This window comes from Pan paniscus, chromosome 11 (assembly GCF_029289425.2).
Source record: "Pan paniscus chromosome 11, NHGRI_mPanPan1-v2.0_pri, whole genome shotgun sequence".
NCBI lineage: Eukaryota > Metazoa > Chordata > Mammalia > Primates > Hominidae > Pan > Pan paniscus.
In genome coordinates, this window is record NC_073260.2 from 15,872,535 (window position 1) to 15,889,978 (window position 17,444).

At 48.1% G+C, this 17,444-nt stretch overlaps 1 protein-coding gene across 10 annotated transcripts in view; it reads left to right on the top strand.

Annotated features, from left to right (window-relative positions):
* Positions 1 to 17,444, top strand: part of DENND1A (DENN domain containing 1A) — a 542,810-nt gene that overhangs the window by 449,744 nt on the left and 75,622 nt on the right. For all 10 annotated transcript variants that reach the window (XM_063594216.1, XM_057298645.2, XM_063594214.1 and 7 more), the window contains 2 exons: positions 16,089 to 16,193; positions 16,551 to 16,638. In XM_063594216.1, the coding sequence (XP_063450286.1) occupies positions 16,089 to 16,193; positions 16,551 to 16,638 (193 nt within the window). The remainder of the gene's footprint in view (positions 1 to 16,088; positions 16,194 to 16,550; positions 16,639 to 17,444) is intronic.

Consider the following 17,444-nt stretch of genomic DNA (forward strand, 5'->3'; position numbering starts at 1 on the left):
AAGAAAGAAAGTAAACGTTACCCCATTTTACAGAGCGGAACCCTGAGCTTGGAGAGGCTGAGTGCAAACCCATGGCCAATACCAGCAGAGCAGAAGCTCAGCCACCGAAGCCCGCGTCCTCCCCATACTGGGCGCAGTGTTGCTCCAAGGCCTGGATCTCTTAGATGGGGCCTAAACGGAGATTTAGGGACTTTTAGTGGAGAAAGAGACTGGGGTGGGAAGCCAGCAGGGGAGCCTGGCCCTGGAGGACCCCCTCATTATAGGTGGTGACATCTCACCAGAGGAACAGGCCGGAAGTTGTGGTGGTCAGAGAACTACAAAAATAGCAGCCCTCATACTGCTTCCTACACAAGAGGAACGGGTGGTTCCAGGGCAGATAAGAATGACTTTACAAGATGAAAATGATCAGTGAGGGCACACAGGTCTGGAGAGGAGCGGAGTTGGCATTTTTTGGCCCTGCAAATAGCTGCCCATCTGCTCTCTGTCAGAATATGTTAGGGGTGCATCTGGATTGCTGCCCCTGAGTCTCGGCTCCAGGCTGGTCATGTGGTTGTCTCCACGACAACTCCAGGAGCGGTGTAAACGGCTGCGCTTGGAGCCAGATGCTGCTCTGCACATGTGGTCTAATTAAACGGTGTTCCCTGTCTCCCTCCGCCCTCCCCTGCCCCTCCCAGCACACACATACATTCTCTCTTTTCCATCCCTCCCTGCACCCCTCCTCCTTGCATCCTCAGTCAGCCTGTCTGTCTCTCCACCCTGTATGCCTCTTCTTCAGAAATGTTCCTGTTGCCTGATTTGCAGTAGAATAATTCATGCAACAAGCATCAGAGCGCTTGCTCTGACCCAGGCATGGGGCTAGAAGCTGGAGGTGCAGAGGCGAGTCAGACACGGCCTGCCCCTGAGGAGGTCACCATCTAGTAAGGAACTGACGGGCAGCCAGGCAATGTAATGCATGGCAATAAATGCTACAGCAGAGGTGAGCATAGGGCTGCAGAGCCCAGAGGAGGGACACTGACCCAGCCCCGGGCAAGGAGAAAGCATCCCAGGGCAGCTCGCCCTGGGTTAATCCTCCAAGGGTGAAGGGCAAGGGGGACTCCCCAGCCTGAGTGGCCTCCCCACAGAGGGCCCAGCACACACAAAGGCAGGAGACTTACAGACCTACCTGGAGACCCGTGGCTGGCCCCGTGTTATGGGAATGCAGGAAGTTTGGGGAATGAGGAGCCGCGGTGGGCGGGGTGGGCAGGGTCACACCTTGGGGGGCTTCTCCCCAACTCCATACTCTGCTTGCTTCTGCAGGCACTGAAAGCCAAGGAAATGGGAGCAACTCAGTGGCTGCCTGAGGGGGACAAGGGGCACTGAGTGAATGAAGCTTCCTGGGCATGTTTCCCTCGATGCAGTCCTGCCCTGGACACTCGAGGCACTGTTCAGGGCTGGGCGGGGTGTACCGGACATGTTGAGGAGCTATTTTTTTGTGTGTATTTTGAGGGTCTGGCACCCACCACATCTCAGATCTCTGGCTCTCAAGAAAGATGCCCCCAAATGAGGAAGAGGGGAACCAGCAACTCCCTTGCTCACCCTGTCCATGACGTGCCCGCCAGCCCCAGTGACACAGCTCCTCGCTGTGAACCGCCGGCTGGCTGCCCCACCAGGCCCTCCACCTGCTTCCCAGTTAGGGAGCACTTGCTTCTTCCTGGTCCTTGGTTTTTATGTCTCCCCCTCCCCCAGTGGCCTTTCTTGGACCCCACCCCACCTGGACAGAGTCACCTCAGTCACACATATTTGTGGAATGACAGGTACAGAAGGCCCCATCCAAGACATGATGCCCAGCTCACAAAGGGCATCTCAAAAGAGCCACAAAGGACGTTGATCTCCCCTGAGCACCTGCTGTGTGCTCCACAGTACGGGCAGCTTGACACACACCATATCACCTTAAACCTCACAATAGGAAGTTAGGTAGTTTCCCCAATTTATAGCTGAGGCAACTGAGCTCAGGGAAATTCACTTGCTTCCCCATTTCTTCAGAGCCCCTGGGCGGTACAGAATCCCCATCCAGAGATTCTGGATTCCTTGGTCTGGGACTGCAGCTGCAGAACATGGAAAAGGACATTTTTGTGTAGAAAATCATCTGACATATCTTGGATTTCCTAGAAGCCCAGGGGAAAACTGTGTTTGGGTAACTGAGCGTGCTCAGAGCTCGGGGGTGTCGTGGGAGGAGCCTGGACTTTGGGGTCAGAGAACTGACTTCAAGTGCGACTATGGTTCTTCAGCTCTGTGGCCTTGGTCAAGTCACAGCTCCTTCCTCTCTAAGATGAGGCTCAAGAGCCTGTCTTTGTAGGGTTCTTACGAGAAGTCAACGTGCAGCCACAGAGAGTTGCCATGTCCTGCGGCGTCCCAGCCCTAGCAGGCAGCTTTGTGGAGGTTCCTTTTCTTCTTGCTGTACGTTGCGGTCTCGCCTCCACTGCCCTGTCACATGTCCTGCACAGGTAGCGCGTGTCACATACACTGAAATGGGGCTGCTTAAGTACAATCACTTGCCATCTGCTTTGGGCAGGAAACCATCCTAATTTGGGGTGGAAAACAGATCCTTTCTTAGCCCCTCCGCTAAGAGTCAAGCCCCCCACTAGGCACTTTCCATGCCTCGATTGTCAATCCCCACACAGCCCTGTGAAGTAGGAAGTAGCTCCCCCATTCGGCAGATGAGAAGGTGGTCTCTGAGGGGTTAGGGACTTGCCCCACGTTCCAGACATGTTAAGTGGCAGAGCCTGCATTCCCACGCAGTGTCTTTCACTGTTCCCGACTCTCCCATCATGCACTGTGCATCGTGACACATTTCTCTATGAGAGGTTGTGGCAGACCTCGTAAAGAAAAGCCTCTTCTATATCTAGAAACAACACATTCACATTAGAAAGCACCTTGGAGACTTTCCAAGCTTCCCATTTTACAGAGGAAGAAACCGAGGCCTAGGCAAGGAAAAGGAATCCAGACCAAGTCAGGCATTTGACTCCCCTGGTGCTCTTTCCAGTTTCTGATGCTGCCACGTGCTCACGACTAGAAACTTCCTACCGAAGTCTCCTGTGTACCAGGCCCGTTTCAACACCAGAGACTCAGCCCTGCATGAGTGACGTTCGGAGGAGGAGTGATAATAAATAAGGGAGTCATGGGGCTAATAAATAAGTCTGACAATTAATCATGTGGACAGTGCCACAGAGCACCCCCAGAGGACTGTGTCACCAAGCGATGGGTGGGCAGCACACCTTCAGGGGGGCCTGTCTCCTCAGTTAGGGGGTTAGGGCTTTTCATTTGTAGAGACGAATTTGTGCCTCTTCTGTTTTATCACCTTGTCCTTTTTTACCTTGAGATCCATGAGTCTCATATTCCCATTGCTGCAGCTACGTTGGTTCTGCTGCTGATTGTGTTTCGGATAGATTCTGTTGCTCTAGGGGCCTATCAGGTCCCTGACACCTGTCCTCTCTCCAGTGCACTTCCTCAAACCGTGTTCTCCTCACTAGGGAAACGGAAATCTCTAATCAGCTTGGCGCTTCCTTTCTTGGGACTTTGGATGTAAGTGTCATTGTGTTGAAACCGGGAATCTGGCCCCTGTTGAGGATGAGGCAAGCCCTGGCGCTGGCCACGTGGTTGAGCCAGCAGGTGTTTGAGGTTGAGATTTCAGTGGGCCCCCATTTGGTTTCTGTGCTAGGGAGAGAGCTGTAGCTCTGCGGCAGCACAGGGGTCGTCACCGTCTCACTCATGTCAGCTCTCACCTTGCGCCACCACTGCGCTGTGGACTCACCCTATGTAATGGGGTTGAATGCGTAGAGCATGACATAGCTATTACCTCCATTGTATCTGTAAGAAACAGAGGCTCCAAGAGCCGAGATGGCTACAGCAGGCATAGAGTGCAGCCAAAACCCACTTCATTTCTCCAAAGCCCTTTCTGTTCAATATCACCTTAGAATCCCTGTCTGAATTGCTAATAGGGCAGCCCTGAGTGGCCATTGATATGTCAAATACAATCTTGTGATTACCTCTCTTAATCAAACATAAATAATATTGTGCTGCATGAGCCCCAGGGCCAGACAGACTTCGTTTCAAACTCTGGCCCTGTCATTGCCCAGTTCTTCACCCTCAGGCAAGTGACGTCCCCTTTCAGAGCCTTGATTTCCTTATCTGTAAAATGGAGATCATCATCCTACCTACCTCACGCGATGCTGTGAGGAGTAAGTGAGCTAATGCATGTAAAACCACCCAGTGCTGGTTTAGGGCTCAGCAAGCGGTAGCTGTTTTTAATCACTGCACCTGCTTTCCTCTTAGAGCCGATTCCCATCTGCATTTCTTATGGGAAGAAAATCTTACGCTAGTATGCATGAAGACCACCTTCATTGTGTCTCCTTAGCTTCCACAGGCCTCCCAGCTCATCTGCCGTTCCTGCGCTAATCAGAATTTCCTGACTTCTCCCTGTTTGTCTCGGTTAATGCAGAAGGAAGGGGCTGCTGGCACAGAGGAGCCGAGGCGTGGGCCGACACGCCTGTGATTTGAATGTCTTTACTGTAATCTAGCAAGCGCGTGTGGGGGCTTCTGTCAATACCAGAGCGGCCGGCCAGAATGGGCAAATACTGGCAGCCCGGCCATGCCTGCCCCTGCAAATCATCAGAGTAGCTCTGGGCTGACACCCACATTTCCCCTAACTTAAATCATCTGAACAGTGAGCTGGCTTCACGATGAGACATTGATTCTTTGTTTAGGGCTTGTTATAGTGACAGGGGCCCAGACTGGGAGTCTATTTCTGACGTGCCTCGGCCACCGTGCAAATGGTTCAGAAAGCTGCCTTGGTCCTGTCACCCCAAAATGTGGCATGTCCCCACCCAGCCCAGCCAGAGTCATCTGACTATAGCCATGCAGTGACCCACCTTCCCAAGTCCACCTGATGGTCCTGGGATCCCTGGTAACCCAGGCCCTCTGAGGGCAGGGAAGGAGTGTGTGTGGGCTCAGGGGTCATTAGACCATGAGCCCTGGGACCTTAGGCAATGTGCTTCACCTGTATGGGCATCCCTTCCTTATCCATGAAGTGGAAACCATTTCCGAAGATCTCCCTTCTGGCGAGGATTTGGTGAGTGAAGGATGCAGGTCATCTGGTCCCAAACAGGAGCTCAGCAGACCTTGGCTGCCTTCTCCTCACACTCACGCCAGTGTCTGGCTAACCTGAAGTTATTGTCATCTAAGCCTGCTGTCCCCACTCTCTCAGCTTTCTGGTAAACAAGGTCTTGGCATTCTTTAGGCCAGACACCACACTAGCTTTTTCCATGTTGGCCGGGACCTCACCCTGGCTCCTTGGCAGCCGCCACAGCTGACCCTGTAAGAAGAAGCCATCAGACCAGCACAGCATTCTCCTCCCAGCTCTGGGAGGGATGCTGAGGCCCCAGCAGGGAATTTGGAGGCATTTAAACAAAATGCAACTGAGATGGGACTGCTGGTGAGAAATAGGGCCAAATTCCCCAGCTTGCTTTATTCTTAAGTTTTTAAAAAGGACTGTCAAGTGGGTCCAGGCTCTGTGCTGGTCACTTTCACCTGTACCAGGGGTTGTCCGCCTTAGCTGCACTGGAGTCAGTTGGGGAATTTCAAAATCTGTGACTCTGGCATTGGGGATTAAAATAACCCAGGTAATTCTGGTGCATAGCCAAGGATGAGATCTGTGAACCTCCACCATCTCCTTCATCCCTGCTTAATCCCCCAGCAGTCCCCGGAGGCAGGTAGCTCTACCCACATTACATGTGACAAGAATGAGGATCTAAGAGGTGTAGTCACTTCCCCAGGGTGGCACCAAGAGCAGCAAGGAGCAGAGCTGAGAGTGGAACCCCCCAATCTGCCACTTCTCGGAGTGACCGTGAATCAGAGCCTGCCTTCTAGGAACTTGCAGTGTGCTGGGGACAGTCCACCTGGGCACAGGTGGTGGTTGGTGGAGACATTGAGGGGGAAATGAGGTCCTCTTCATCTGAATGATTCAAGTAAGGTTTCCCCAAGGAAGTACCATGAAGAAGGCAGCCAGGAGTGAGAGTGCACAAAATGCTCAGGGTGTGGTGGACAGCCCAGAACCTCTGCAGGAGGAGATGTGTGTGTGAATGAGGTGGACAGGGTGTCATAAGCAAGAAAGGCAGCTGGAGAAGGTCACTTAGAGCCTTGAGTGTCATGCTCAGGAACCAGGCTGGCCCCACCTGCATGGACCTGTGCAGTCACACAGGGCCCCAGGCTTGGCTTAATGCTCTGCTGTCACCGTCCTGAAATTCCTAACATTTTTACCTTTTGAACTGGTGTGGGGATGTTTTGTTTGTTTTGTTTCGAGACGGAGTTTCTCTCTTGTTGCCCAAGCTGGAGTGCAGTGGCGCGATCTCGGCTCACTGCAACCTCTGCCTTCTGATTTCAAGCGATTCTCCTGCCTCAGCCTCCTGAGTAGCTGGGATTACAGGTGCCCGCCAATATGCCTGGCTAATTTTTTGTATTTTTAGTAGAGATGGGGCTTCACCATGTTGGCCAGGATGGTCTCCATCTCTTGACCTCGTGAGCCACCCACCTCAGCCTCCCAAAGTGCTGGGATTACAGGCGTGAGCCACCACACCTGGCCTGAACTGGTGTTTTATAAATGGGACAGTAGAGTAAGGACATTAGCAAAGGAGACATGCACAGAACATGTGTCTCCATGGGGCCTCGCCATCCCAACCCCATACAATTTTCTAGTGCCTGCAGCACCGAATTCCAGTGGACCCAGGATGTGGGGACATTCAGCAGGACTCTACGTGCTCACAAAGTAAACATGTCCATGTCTGACAGCCCCAAGAGGCCACACTTTCCATTAGAACCAGAACTTGCTTCAAATACAGAAAGAAGGCAATAATGTTTTTTTGTTTTGTTTTGTTTTGTTTTTGTTTTTTTTGGGTTTTTTTCCTGAGACGTCTTGCTCTGTCACCCAGGCTGGAGTGCAGTGGTGTGATCATGGCTCACTGCAGGCTTGACGCCCTGGGCTCAAGACTTCTTCCTGCCTCAGCGTCCTGAGTAGCAGGCATGACAGGCTTGAGCCACTAGCCAAGCCCGGCTAGTTTTTTTTTTTTTTAAGAGATGGGGTCTAGACGGGGTCTCTCTGTGTTGCCCAGGCTGGTCTCAAACTCCTGGGCTCAAGAGATCCTCCCCACTCAGCCTGTGATGTTCTAAGAAATATGAATGACCAAGGAAACCTATCATATTTCTTATTTATGTTACTTTGTACTTAGCCAACCATTTATCCTGAAAATGATGACATAGAAGGAAAGGCAAAGATAAAACAACCATGGTTCCTTTACCTTTCTCATCAGTAAGCTGGAGATAGATAGAGAATGTGCAGATAGCAAGAAGTGAAATAGGCCAGGTGCAGTGGCTCACGCCTGTCATCCCAGCACTTTGGGAGGCCGAGGCAGGTGGATCACTTGAGGTCAGTTTGAGACCAGCCTGACCAACATGGTGAAAACCTATCTCTATGAAAAATGGAAAAATTAGCTGGGTGTGGTGGCAGGTGCCTGTAATCCCAGCTACTCAGGAAGCTGAGGCAGGATAATCACTTGAACCCAGGAGGCAGAGGTTGCAGTGAGCAGATATCACATCGCTGCTCTCTTGCCTGGGAGAAAGAGGTAGACTCCGTCTCAAAAAAAATAAATAAATAAAAAGGCAGGCACGGTGGCTCATGCTTGTAATCCCAGCATTTTGGGAGGCTGAGGCAAGAGGATCATGAGGTTAGGAGATGGAGACCATCCTGGCTAACATGGTGAAACCTCGCCTCTACTAAAAATACAAAAATTAGCTGGGTGTGGTGGCTGGCGCCTGTAGTCCCAGCTACTCAGGAGGCTGAGGCAGGAGAATGGCGTGAACCTGAGGTGGAGCTTGCAGTGAGCCGAGATCGCGCCACTGCACTCCAGCCTGGGTGACAGAGCGAGACTCCATCTCTAAAAAAATTAAAAAAGAAAAAAAGAAATAAAAACAATGGAGTTAGTTTTGTGCAGTGTTTCCGCTGTCTGATGAGAACAAAATACAAATGTATAAATGCATGTACAAGCTATAAAATACAATTGTACATATGAGTTAGCATTTAAAACTGGCATTGCACAAGGCCAAACTAAATGACAAAGTTCATGCCAATATAATTTACATTTTTATTTTTTCTTATAATGACATTAAATAGTAAATTTAAAAGCATCATGATAGGTCTAAAAAGACACCATAAAAGAAAAAAGGTATATATTTTAGTTCAGCACTTCTATATTTTAACAGCACTTCTTTCCTGCATATTTATTTTATATTTGGTCTTGCATATTATGTTGCCAGCCCTGGTAAGACCCAATCTCCACCCTCAGGGGAAAGAGTTATTTGTTGAAAGTCTCTTGTGAAAGAATCTATTTGTTTATAATCTGTTTTAATCTTCAAAGCAACCCTGTGAGGTAGGTTGGCATTGTATAATTGTCACAGATGAGGAGGGACAAGTTAGTCACCTAAGAGCACATAGCTAGTACAGTCAGGGTCAAGGTTCAAATGCAGGTCTTTCCACCCAAGACACATTCTCACTCCACCATGTTGTGTCATCTAAATTGATCAAATAGAAACAGAGTTTTAAGTTTCCATACAGATGCCTCTACCAAAAAAAAAAAAAAAAATCAAAGACAAAAACCAGCCCTCTGGTGTGCTAGCTGTCACACTGTACTGTTGTTATTTGCTCCCTGAACTAGACAGGATTCTTTGATACAGGAGCTTTTCTTTTTAATGTTTTTTTTTTTCTTTTTTTTGAGACGTAGTCTTGCTCTGTTGCCCAGGCTGGAGTGCAGTGCCACAATGTTGGCTCACTGCAACCTCCACCTCCCGGGTTCAAGCGATTCTCCTGCCTCAGCCTCTCGAGTAGCTGGCTGAGTAGCTGGGACTACAGGTGTGCACCACCACGCCTGGCAAATTTTTTTTTTTTTTTTTTTTTGTATTTTTAGTAGAAATGGGTTTTTGTCATGTTGGCCAGGCTGGTCTCAAACTCCTGACCTCAGACGGTTCGCCTGCCTCGGCCTCCCAAAGTGCTGGGATTACAGGCATGAGCCATTGTGCCCGGCCTTTTTAACTTTTTATTATGGAAAATTTCAAACTTATACAAAGTCAGTGAACCCATCTCCCAGCTTCCACTGCTATAAATATTCCATTATTCTATTTTTTAAGTTAAAAAAAAAGTTTTAATTAAAAATTTTGATTGTCCTTAAATATACATAAAATTTGCCATCTTAACTATTTTTAAGTGCACAGTTTAGTGGCATTAAGTATATTCACATTGTTCCATCTCCAGAAGTTTTTTTGTCTGGCGAAACTGAAACTCAGTACCCATTAAAAAACTCACCCTTCCCCCTGCCCCAGCTATTGGCAAGCACCATTCTTTCTGTCTCTGTGAGTTTGACTACCCTAGGTATCTCATACAAGTGGAACCACGCAGCGTTGATCTATTTGCGACTGGCTTATTTCACTTCACGTAATGTCTTCAAGATTCCTTTATGTTACAGCATGTATCAGATCTCTTACTTTTTAGGGCTGAATAATATTCCCTTGTGTGTATATGCCACACTTTGTTTATCCGCTCCTCCACAGATGAACCCTTGGGTTGCTTCCATCTTTTGGCTGATGTGAGTAGAGCTGCTATGAACATAATGTTCTGCCATTCTTACATTATCTATATTTTCATCCACTTCTCATCCCTCATTTAGTTATTACTGTTTGTACCAACTCTATTTTATTCGTGTTTGCATTCCCCTAACACAGAGCCTAGACCATAGTAAGTGCTTTAAAAATGTTTGGGTGTGTGGATGGATCTTCCAAAAGTATGTGTTTTCTTAATTTTAATTTGTATTTTATTGTTTTTAAGTTATGGGGTACATGTGCAAGATGTACAGGTTTATTACACAGGTAAACATGTGCCATGGTGGTTTGCTATACCTATCAACCCATCACCTAGGTATGAAGCCCAGCAGGCATCAGCTCTTTTTATTATTATTTATTTTTTAATTTTTAATTTTTTTTTTTTTTTGAGCTGGAGTCTCGCTCTGTCTCCCAGGCTGGAGTGCAATGGTGTGATCTGGGCTCACTGCAACCTCTGCCTCCCGAGTTCAAGTGATTCTCCTGCCTCAGCCTCCCAAGTAGTTGGGATTACAGGCACCTGCCATTATGCCTGGCTAATTTTTGTATTTTTGTAGAGATGGGGTTTCACCATGTTGGCCAGGCTGGTCTTGAACTCCTGACATCAGTTGATCCGCCCACCTCAGCCTCCCAAAGTGCCAGGATTACAGGCGTGAACCACCACTCCTGGCCGACATTAACTCTTTTAAATGTTAAGCAAGGTTCATAAAGAGGTCTGAGATTCTTTCCATTTCTCGTAAGAATCTCATAAATGTGCACATAGAATTTTGATAAAAATTAAATCAGTAAAGGAAGAATGTAATACTCTATGGGTCTTCAGAACAAGGAAACTTGCTGAAAAATCTGATGAGAGATTTTATTTTTATGCCAATAAAAATATCAGCAATGCTGTGGATAGAGTCATTTATTTCTGGAAGTATCAAAAACCTTTGAAATCACCAATTTTACCTGTTAACAAGGATTCAACTTATTAATGATAGTGTTTCCAATGGATTCCATATGTCAAGAAGATAATCCAGGAGTAAAACTTGTCTTTTTGTAACAAAGTTCTCGACAGGGTTAAGCAGCTGTGTTTTACTGTCCTTCAGGTCATACTTGGAAAACTCTGCTAATGTGATCTAAGCTTGAACACTCACGGCCTGAATTCCCTGAATTAACATTGCTATCAGCCCGTAGCCCCAGCGCCTAGAATGTCACCTAAGAAGACAAAGGGCTTAATCAGCCTCGTAGAACTAAATCAGCACTTCAGGGGAGAATAATGAGACACCTTGCCTTACTCTTCTCCATGCACAGTGGAGTGGGGGCCGCCATTTCTACTTGCAGGACGCAGGTGGACGAGCTGGTGGGAGTGGCTTGGCACCTCGCCTTGGGCCTGTGGCAGAAAGAGCCTTGACAGCGGTTTGTTTACTCCCAGGAGCTGTTTGTCACTGAAGGGCTGGTGCTTTGTGTGCAGGAGAACCTAAAGGGTTCCAATTTTATTTTTTGTTTGTTTGTTTTTATTTTTTGAGATGGAGTTTCACTCTTGTTGCCCAGGCTGGAGTGCAATGGTGTGATCTTGGCTGACTGCAACCTCCGCCTCCCGGGTTCAAGTGATTCTCCTGCCTCAGCCTCCCAAGTAGCTGGGGTTACAGGCGTACGCCAACACGCCCAGCTAATTTTTGTATTTTTAGTAGAGACAGGGTTTCACCATGTTGATCAAGCTGGTCTCGAACTCCTGACCACAGGTGATCCGCCCGCCTCAGCCTCCCAAATTGCTGAGATTACAGACGTGAGCCACCATGCCTGGCCAGGGTTCCAATTTTAAAGAGAACTCTCCTGTCCAGGGAGGTCTGAGGGCAAGCATTTAGGACTGAGGCCGCAGGGAGAAGCCAGACCTGCAGTAGACCACATGCATGCTGCACACCTGGGTTTGGGAAGCCACCAGCTGTTAACCCTGACTCTGCAATGTCTGAATCCTGTCACCTGGGCAGATGTCTTTACCTCAATTATTCCTCTGTAAAATTTGAGTGTAATTTCGACTTCATGAAAGTTTCCAGAATGTTAAAAAGAGTTGTGAAGTGCATAGCACTGTGCCTCACACAGAGTTAAACTATGATTATTGCCTTTGTCTTACAAGGTGAGTTGCTCCAGGGAAAAGAGCCCTCTGTGCCTCGTGCCATTCAGACCTTTATGCATGGTTCTGGGTGACAACGTCACTGCCTTGCAGCAGGATTAAGATAGAAGAGTTGGGCCCTGAACAGACAGGATTTGCTCACCTAACTCCTATTCACCCTTCCAGGCCCAGCCGAAGTGTCCACTTACCATGTTTTCTGACCTGCCGCCCTGGAGAATTTGCCGTTTCCTCTTTGGACTCCTGTGGACACTTTACCCCCCACCCCACCTCACCCTGGTAACACTACACCATGTGATAGACTTTCTTCCCATGTCTAATTCACACATCTGATGCTGTTCTTTAAGCTCTTTTCAGAAAAAGCCCCTTGTCACATTTCCCCTGACTCTTTCCCTTCCATGCCCATGTCCTGTTGCATTTTTAGGGCGCAGACATCTTGTCCGGGGGATATCACCTCCCATGAGCACACAACAGGCCCAAAATGTTTATGTCTCCCCAAAGGCGAGATTCTTTCTGCTCTCCTGCAGCTAAATTCTGCCTCAGACTACCCTCATCTACGAATCTGGTTGCAAACTCTCTTGAATGTATCGGGCCCTCAGCAGACTTCTTCCTGGCAACCCTGAGCCAAAGCTCCAGGAGTGACTGCCAGCCACTTCAGTGAGCATTTCCTTGGAGCAGCCCAACTCCCTGTGCATGGGTGCCACTTGCCTGGCATCGAGCTCTGAGACCTCTTTACCATCAGGCCAAGCAGTGTCAGAGACACACTGAGACCACAAGGCTCCTGTGGCTGGAAGCAGGGTTCAGCTCATTTCGTGGTTCTTTAACCAGCATCCCTGAGCTTCTGATTAGGGGCTGGGCTCTTCCTGGGGCGTACAGAGATGAGTTCAGCCTCTGGCCCCTTGAGCTCCTGGTGAGAGGGGATACCAGTGAAGACTATCCCAGCACCCAGGAGTGCACACGGCACTGGGATGAGTGACTGCCACTCAGAGGCCTGCATGTGTCAGGAGGACAGTCCAGGCAGAAGGAATAGAACTGGCAAAAGCAATGAAGAAGGTGAGGAAGGAAGGATGTGGTGTGTGATCACGGGATGCGTTTGGAGCATGAGGTATGTGGAAGAGCAGAGGCAAAGTGACACAGAAGGACTCTAGGAAAGGAAGCCAGGGTCAGCTTTGGGAGGGTGCGTTTGCTGGTTAAGGAGCTCTCCCTTTCCTCACCCCTATTGGGCCCTTGTGCGTGCCACATATGTTGCCAGGTGCACAATGTTGAACAAAACAGACACCATTCCGGCCTGCGTGAAGCATATAGTCTAGTGGGAAAAAGAGACATTAGTCAAATAATCACACAAAGGTAACATCTATGCAGAGTTCCTGAGTAGGATAGTGACGTGGTCTAATTTGCATTTTAGAAAGCACTCTAGCCAGAAGAGCTGGAGTAGAAGAGGGACGAAACAAGAGAGGAGCGTGGAGTTAAACCTCCACCGTGGTTTAAGCCTGTCCAGGCCTACGCCAAGGTAGGCGCAGATGGAGAGCCGGGGGTGAGCGTGAGACAATTCACAGGTAAAATAGGAAGGAGTTAGAAAGTCTGATAGGTCCACTGTGGGTAACTGTGGATAATGACAGTTAAGAAAAAAATAGATTTGGGGCGCAGTGTTGATGGGATAGTAATTGGAAGTTTCAAGCTATTTTGAGTTCGAGACGCCAGCAGGCCATCAGGTGGAGGTTGAGATGGATGGGTATAGAGCTTCGGAAAGGTGTCTGAGCTGCCAGGATTTGTCAGGAGTCATCAGTGGATGAGTGATGCTGTGTGCATGGATGAGATCACCTGGAGAGAGAATTAATTGCCCTGCTCTGGTCCCAAGAGTGAGAACAAAACTTCCAAGCCACAGGAATGGAATTCTAGCTGAGCTTGTGTTAGTTATCACTAGCTGGTTTCTCAGCTGTTGAGCAAGGAAGATGTAAACCCATGCCAAAGTAATAAATGGCACATAAAGCTATTTTTCCCAAGGAACTAGCGTGGGGTTTTTTTCTCGTACACAAAATAAAGTTTGCATTGTTTTCCTTCTTGCTCCAGCAGCCAGGAAGCTCAGAGCTAATTTTGTAACTTAACTTAGACGCCACATAGGACCTACATACCCAGCTACTTTTTTCCCAAATAAATACTTTTTATATATCTATGTATTTGGCAGCCCTGATGTTTTTCTTTGTTGTTTTAGATGCTCATATAAGCTGCCTCAGATCCTTTGTAAAATTAGGCAGGGTGTAACTGTATAAAAATAAATATTCTCCTTACCCTAATATTTTTGGGTCATCCTCACAGCCCTTGTGCAATAAGTCTGCCCAGTTTCTGAGTTAATATTGGCTAGATTTAAGCAGGAAGAACTCTTAGAACTTACGGAAGCTCGACAGTAAATTTAGCACTCATGCAACTCATTAAAATAGGATAAAAGTGGAGCTTCAAACATCTCTGTGTTTGCTACCAGGGCTGGGGGGTGGGGTGTTACCCTTAATTCAGCTCAAGATCTGAAAGTCTGATCTTTCAGAATTGAGAATACACCGCTGAAATTAAAGACTTGTCTGTGTAGATAAGCACTCCAAACATGTTCAAAGAAAAAGTGAGGTGTTAGCTCTATACGGATAGGATTTTTTTTTTTTTTTTTTAACTCAGGGTATCGTCTTCTAGACTAATAAAACGTGGTTTGGTAAAAGCAAACTTGCTTATCAAACAGCATAAGCATAAAATCGATTGGATAGTATATTTTATTTTTGATCATCCCTGTTCTTTAATTATTTTAAAATTTCAGTTTGCTATTGTTTAAGATCACTGTGTAAATGGTTTTCAAAGTATGCCCCACAGCCAGTGGCCTAGGGACTGCAAAGATGCCTGGGATGTGGGGGGATGAGAAGGTGGCCAAGCCTGGAGAACCCAGCCAGCACCCCTGCTCTACCCCCAGGTCCTCCAGAGCAGCTGATCTCTGCATTATGGAACTCAGCTAACAGGGTTCCTTCTGTATAAAATCTTATTTTTTTCTGAGATGGAGTCTCACTCTGTTGCCCAGGCTGGAGTGCAATGGCGCCATCTCAGTTCACTGCAACCTCTGCCTCCCAGGTTCAAGCAATTCTCTCCTCAGCCTCCCGAGTAGCTGGGCTTACAGGCACCTGCCAACACATTTGGCTCAGCTCATTTTTGGGTTTTTGTTTTTTTGTTTTGTTTGTTTGTTTGTTTGTTTGAGACGGAGTTTTGCTCTTATTGCCTAGGCTGGAGTGCAGTGGCATGATCTTGGCTCACCGCAACCTCTGCCTCCAGGTTCAAGCGATTCTCCTGCCTCAGCTTTCCTAAGTAACTGGGATTACAGACATGCACCACCACACCTGGCTAATTTTGTATTTTCAGTAGAGACGGGGTTTCTGCAGGTTGGTCAGCCTGGTCTTAAACTCCCAACCTCAGGTGATCCACCTGCCTTGGCCTCCCAAAGTGCTGGGATTGCAGGCATGAGCCACCGCGCCTGGCCTAGCAGGGCTGCTTCTGCATAAAATCCTATCTGAATAAAGGGTTCCGCTGCTAAAAGTGAAAAAAGTGAAAAGTTTAGAAATCTTCACATTGGAGGGCATGTCTCCCTAAATAGCCCTTGGGGTATGGAGGGGGATGTGGGGTGTAGAATCTGACTGTTGGTTCCTGCTCTGCCTTCCACCCTCTCTGTGACTTTGCGGGATGACTCTTCCTCTCTGAAACAGCTTCCTCATCCATAAAAGAAAATGAATTTCTTGATAATGGCTACTTCACTATTAGCTAGTTAGAAATAGTTAGATATTTCTGTTATTAGATAATAATATTAGATAGTTAGAAATAGCTAGCTATTTCTAACTATCAGAGGGTTAGAAAAGTTAGCAGATGGGGGCCAGGCACGGTGGCTCACACCTGTAATCCCAGCACTTTGGAAGGCCAAGATGGGTGGATCACTTGAGTTCAGGAGTTCGAGACCAGCCTGACCAACATGGTGAAACCTCACCTCTACTAAAACTACAAAAATTAGCCACTTGTGGTGGGGGGCAGCTGTAATCCCAGCTACCCGGGAGGCTGAGGCAGGAGAATCGCTTGAACTTGGGAGGCAGAGGTTGCACTGAGCCAAGATGGCACCACTGTACTCCAGCCTGGGTGACAGAGTGAGACTCCATCTCAAAAAAAAAAAAAAAAAAAAGGAAAAGAAAAAAAAATAGCAGATGGAGAAGCTCTGCAAATAGGAATTTCAAAACTGATGGCTCTTGCACCGTGCCACTGACCCACCTCTCCCCTCTGCACTTCCCAGGAGGAGCCGATCACTTTCTGTGAGGAAGCCTTCGTGTCCCACTACCGCTCCGGAGCCATGAGGCAGTTCCTGCAGAACGCCACACAGCTGCAGCTCTTCAAGCAGGTGCCTCCCTCCCTGGTCTGGCCTGGGTCTGGCTCCCTGGCGGGGATTTCTGCAGCTGTCTCCACTCTAAGCACTGAGGCCGCAGGCATGGATGGGACTCAGGCCCCAGGCAAAAGAGGCTCAGGGGAGGGGGATTGGATGAAGAGAGCAGTCACTGACCAGACAGACCCTTTGCAAATCTGCCATGTGGTTTTCCAAGTTATCATAAATATGCAGCCGGTATTTTAGAAAGAAACTTGCCTGTTGAACCTTACTTTTTGAAAACTCCTACCTTGGATACAGTAAGGTGCCCAGCTGAATGGTTTTTCCCCCTTTTCTTTGTATGAGCTGTTGTGCTTTTGTTCTTTCTTTCTATAGTTTATTGATGGTCGATTAGATCTTCTCAATTCCGGCGAAGGTTTCAGTGATGTTTTTGAAGAGGAAATCAACATGGGCGAGTACGCTGGTGAGAAGCAACTCATTTTCCTTCCGGGGCTGCAGGCTGCTATCATTTAGGGCATATTTGACAAGGAGGGGCAGTGACTTGCTTTTCCTTTATTGGGGCTTAGGAAGAGACTGCTTTCAAGCTTGGCCTTGAAATGTTTGAAGAATTCCTCTTCGTTTTCTGACAAAGTGCACACTGGCCCATATGAAGTCGCCCAGCCTAGGATCAGTTGCTTCCCCTGTGTAGACAAAGTCTAGTTAAAGTAGTAGCCAGCGTGGTCCACTGGGAAGCACATGCAGTATTCAGTTAGGAGGCCTGGATTCAAGTTAGGACTCTGCCTCCTCACAAGCTGCAAGACCCTGGTTGAGTCATTTCCCCTTCTGTAGCTAAAGTTCCTATCCATGTCCTGAGAGTACCGTGTCCCACCTCACAGGATTCCTGTTGAGATTAAATCAGAGTACATGAGGAAAGGTTTGTGCAGTCATCCAGGACAGTTCCTGGCATGGGGACTGTGTGCAGTAAGTTTTTTTTTGTTTTTGTTTTTTGTTTTTTTTTGAGACAGAGTCTTGCTCTGTTGTCCAGGCTGGGGTGCAGTGGCACGATCTTGGCTCACTGCTGCAACCTCTGCCTCTCAGGTTCAAGTGATTCTCCCACCTCAGACTCCCGAGTAGCTGGGATTACAGGCACGTGTCACCACGCCCAGCTAATTTTTGTATTTTAGTAGAGACAGGGTTTCGCCATGTTGGTCAGGCTGGTCTCAAACTCCTGACCTCAGGTGATCCACCTGCCTCAGCCTCTCAAAGTGCTGGGATTACAGGTGTGTGAGC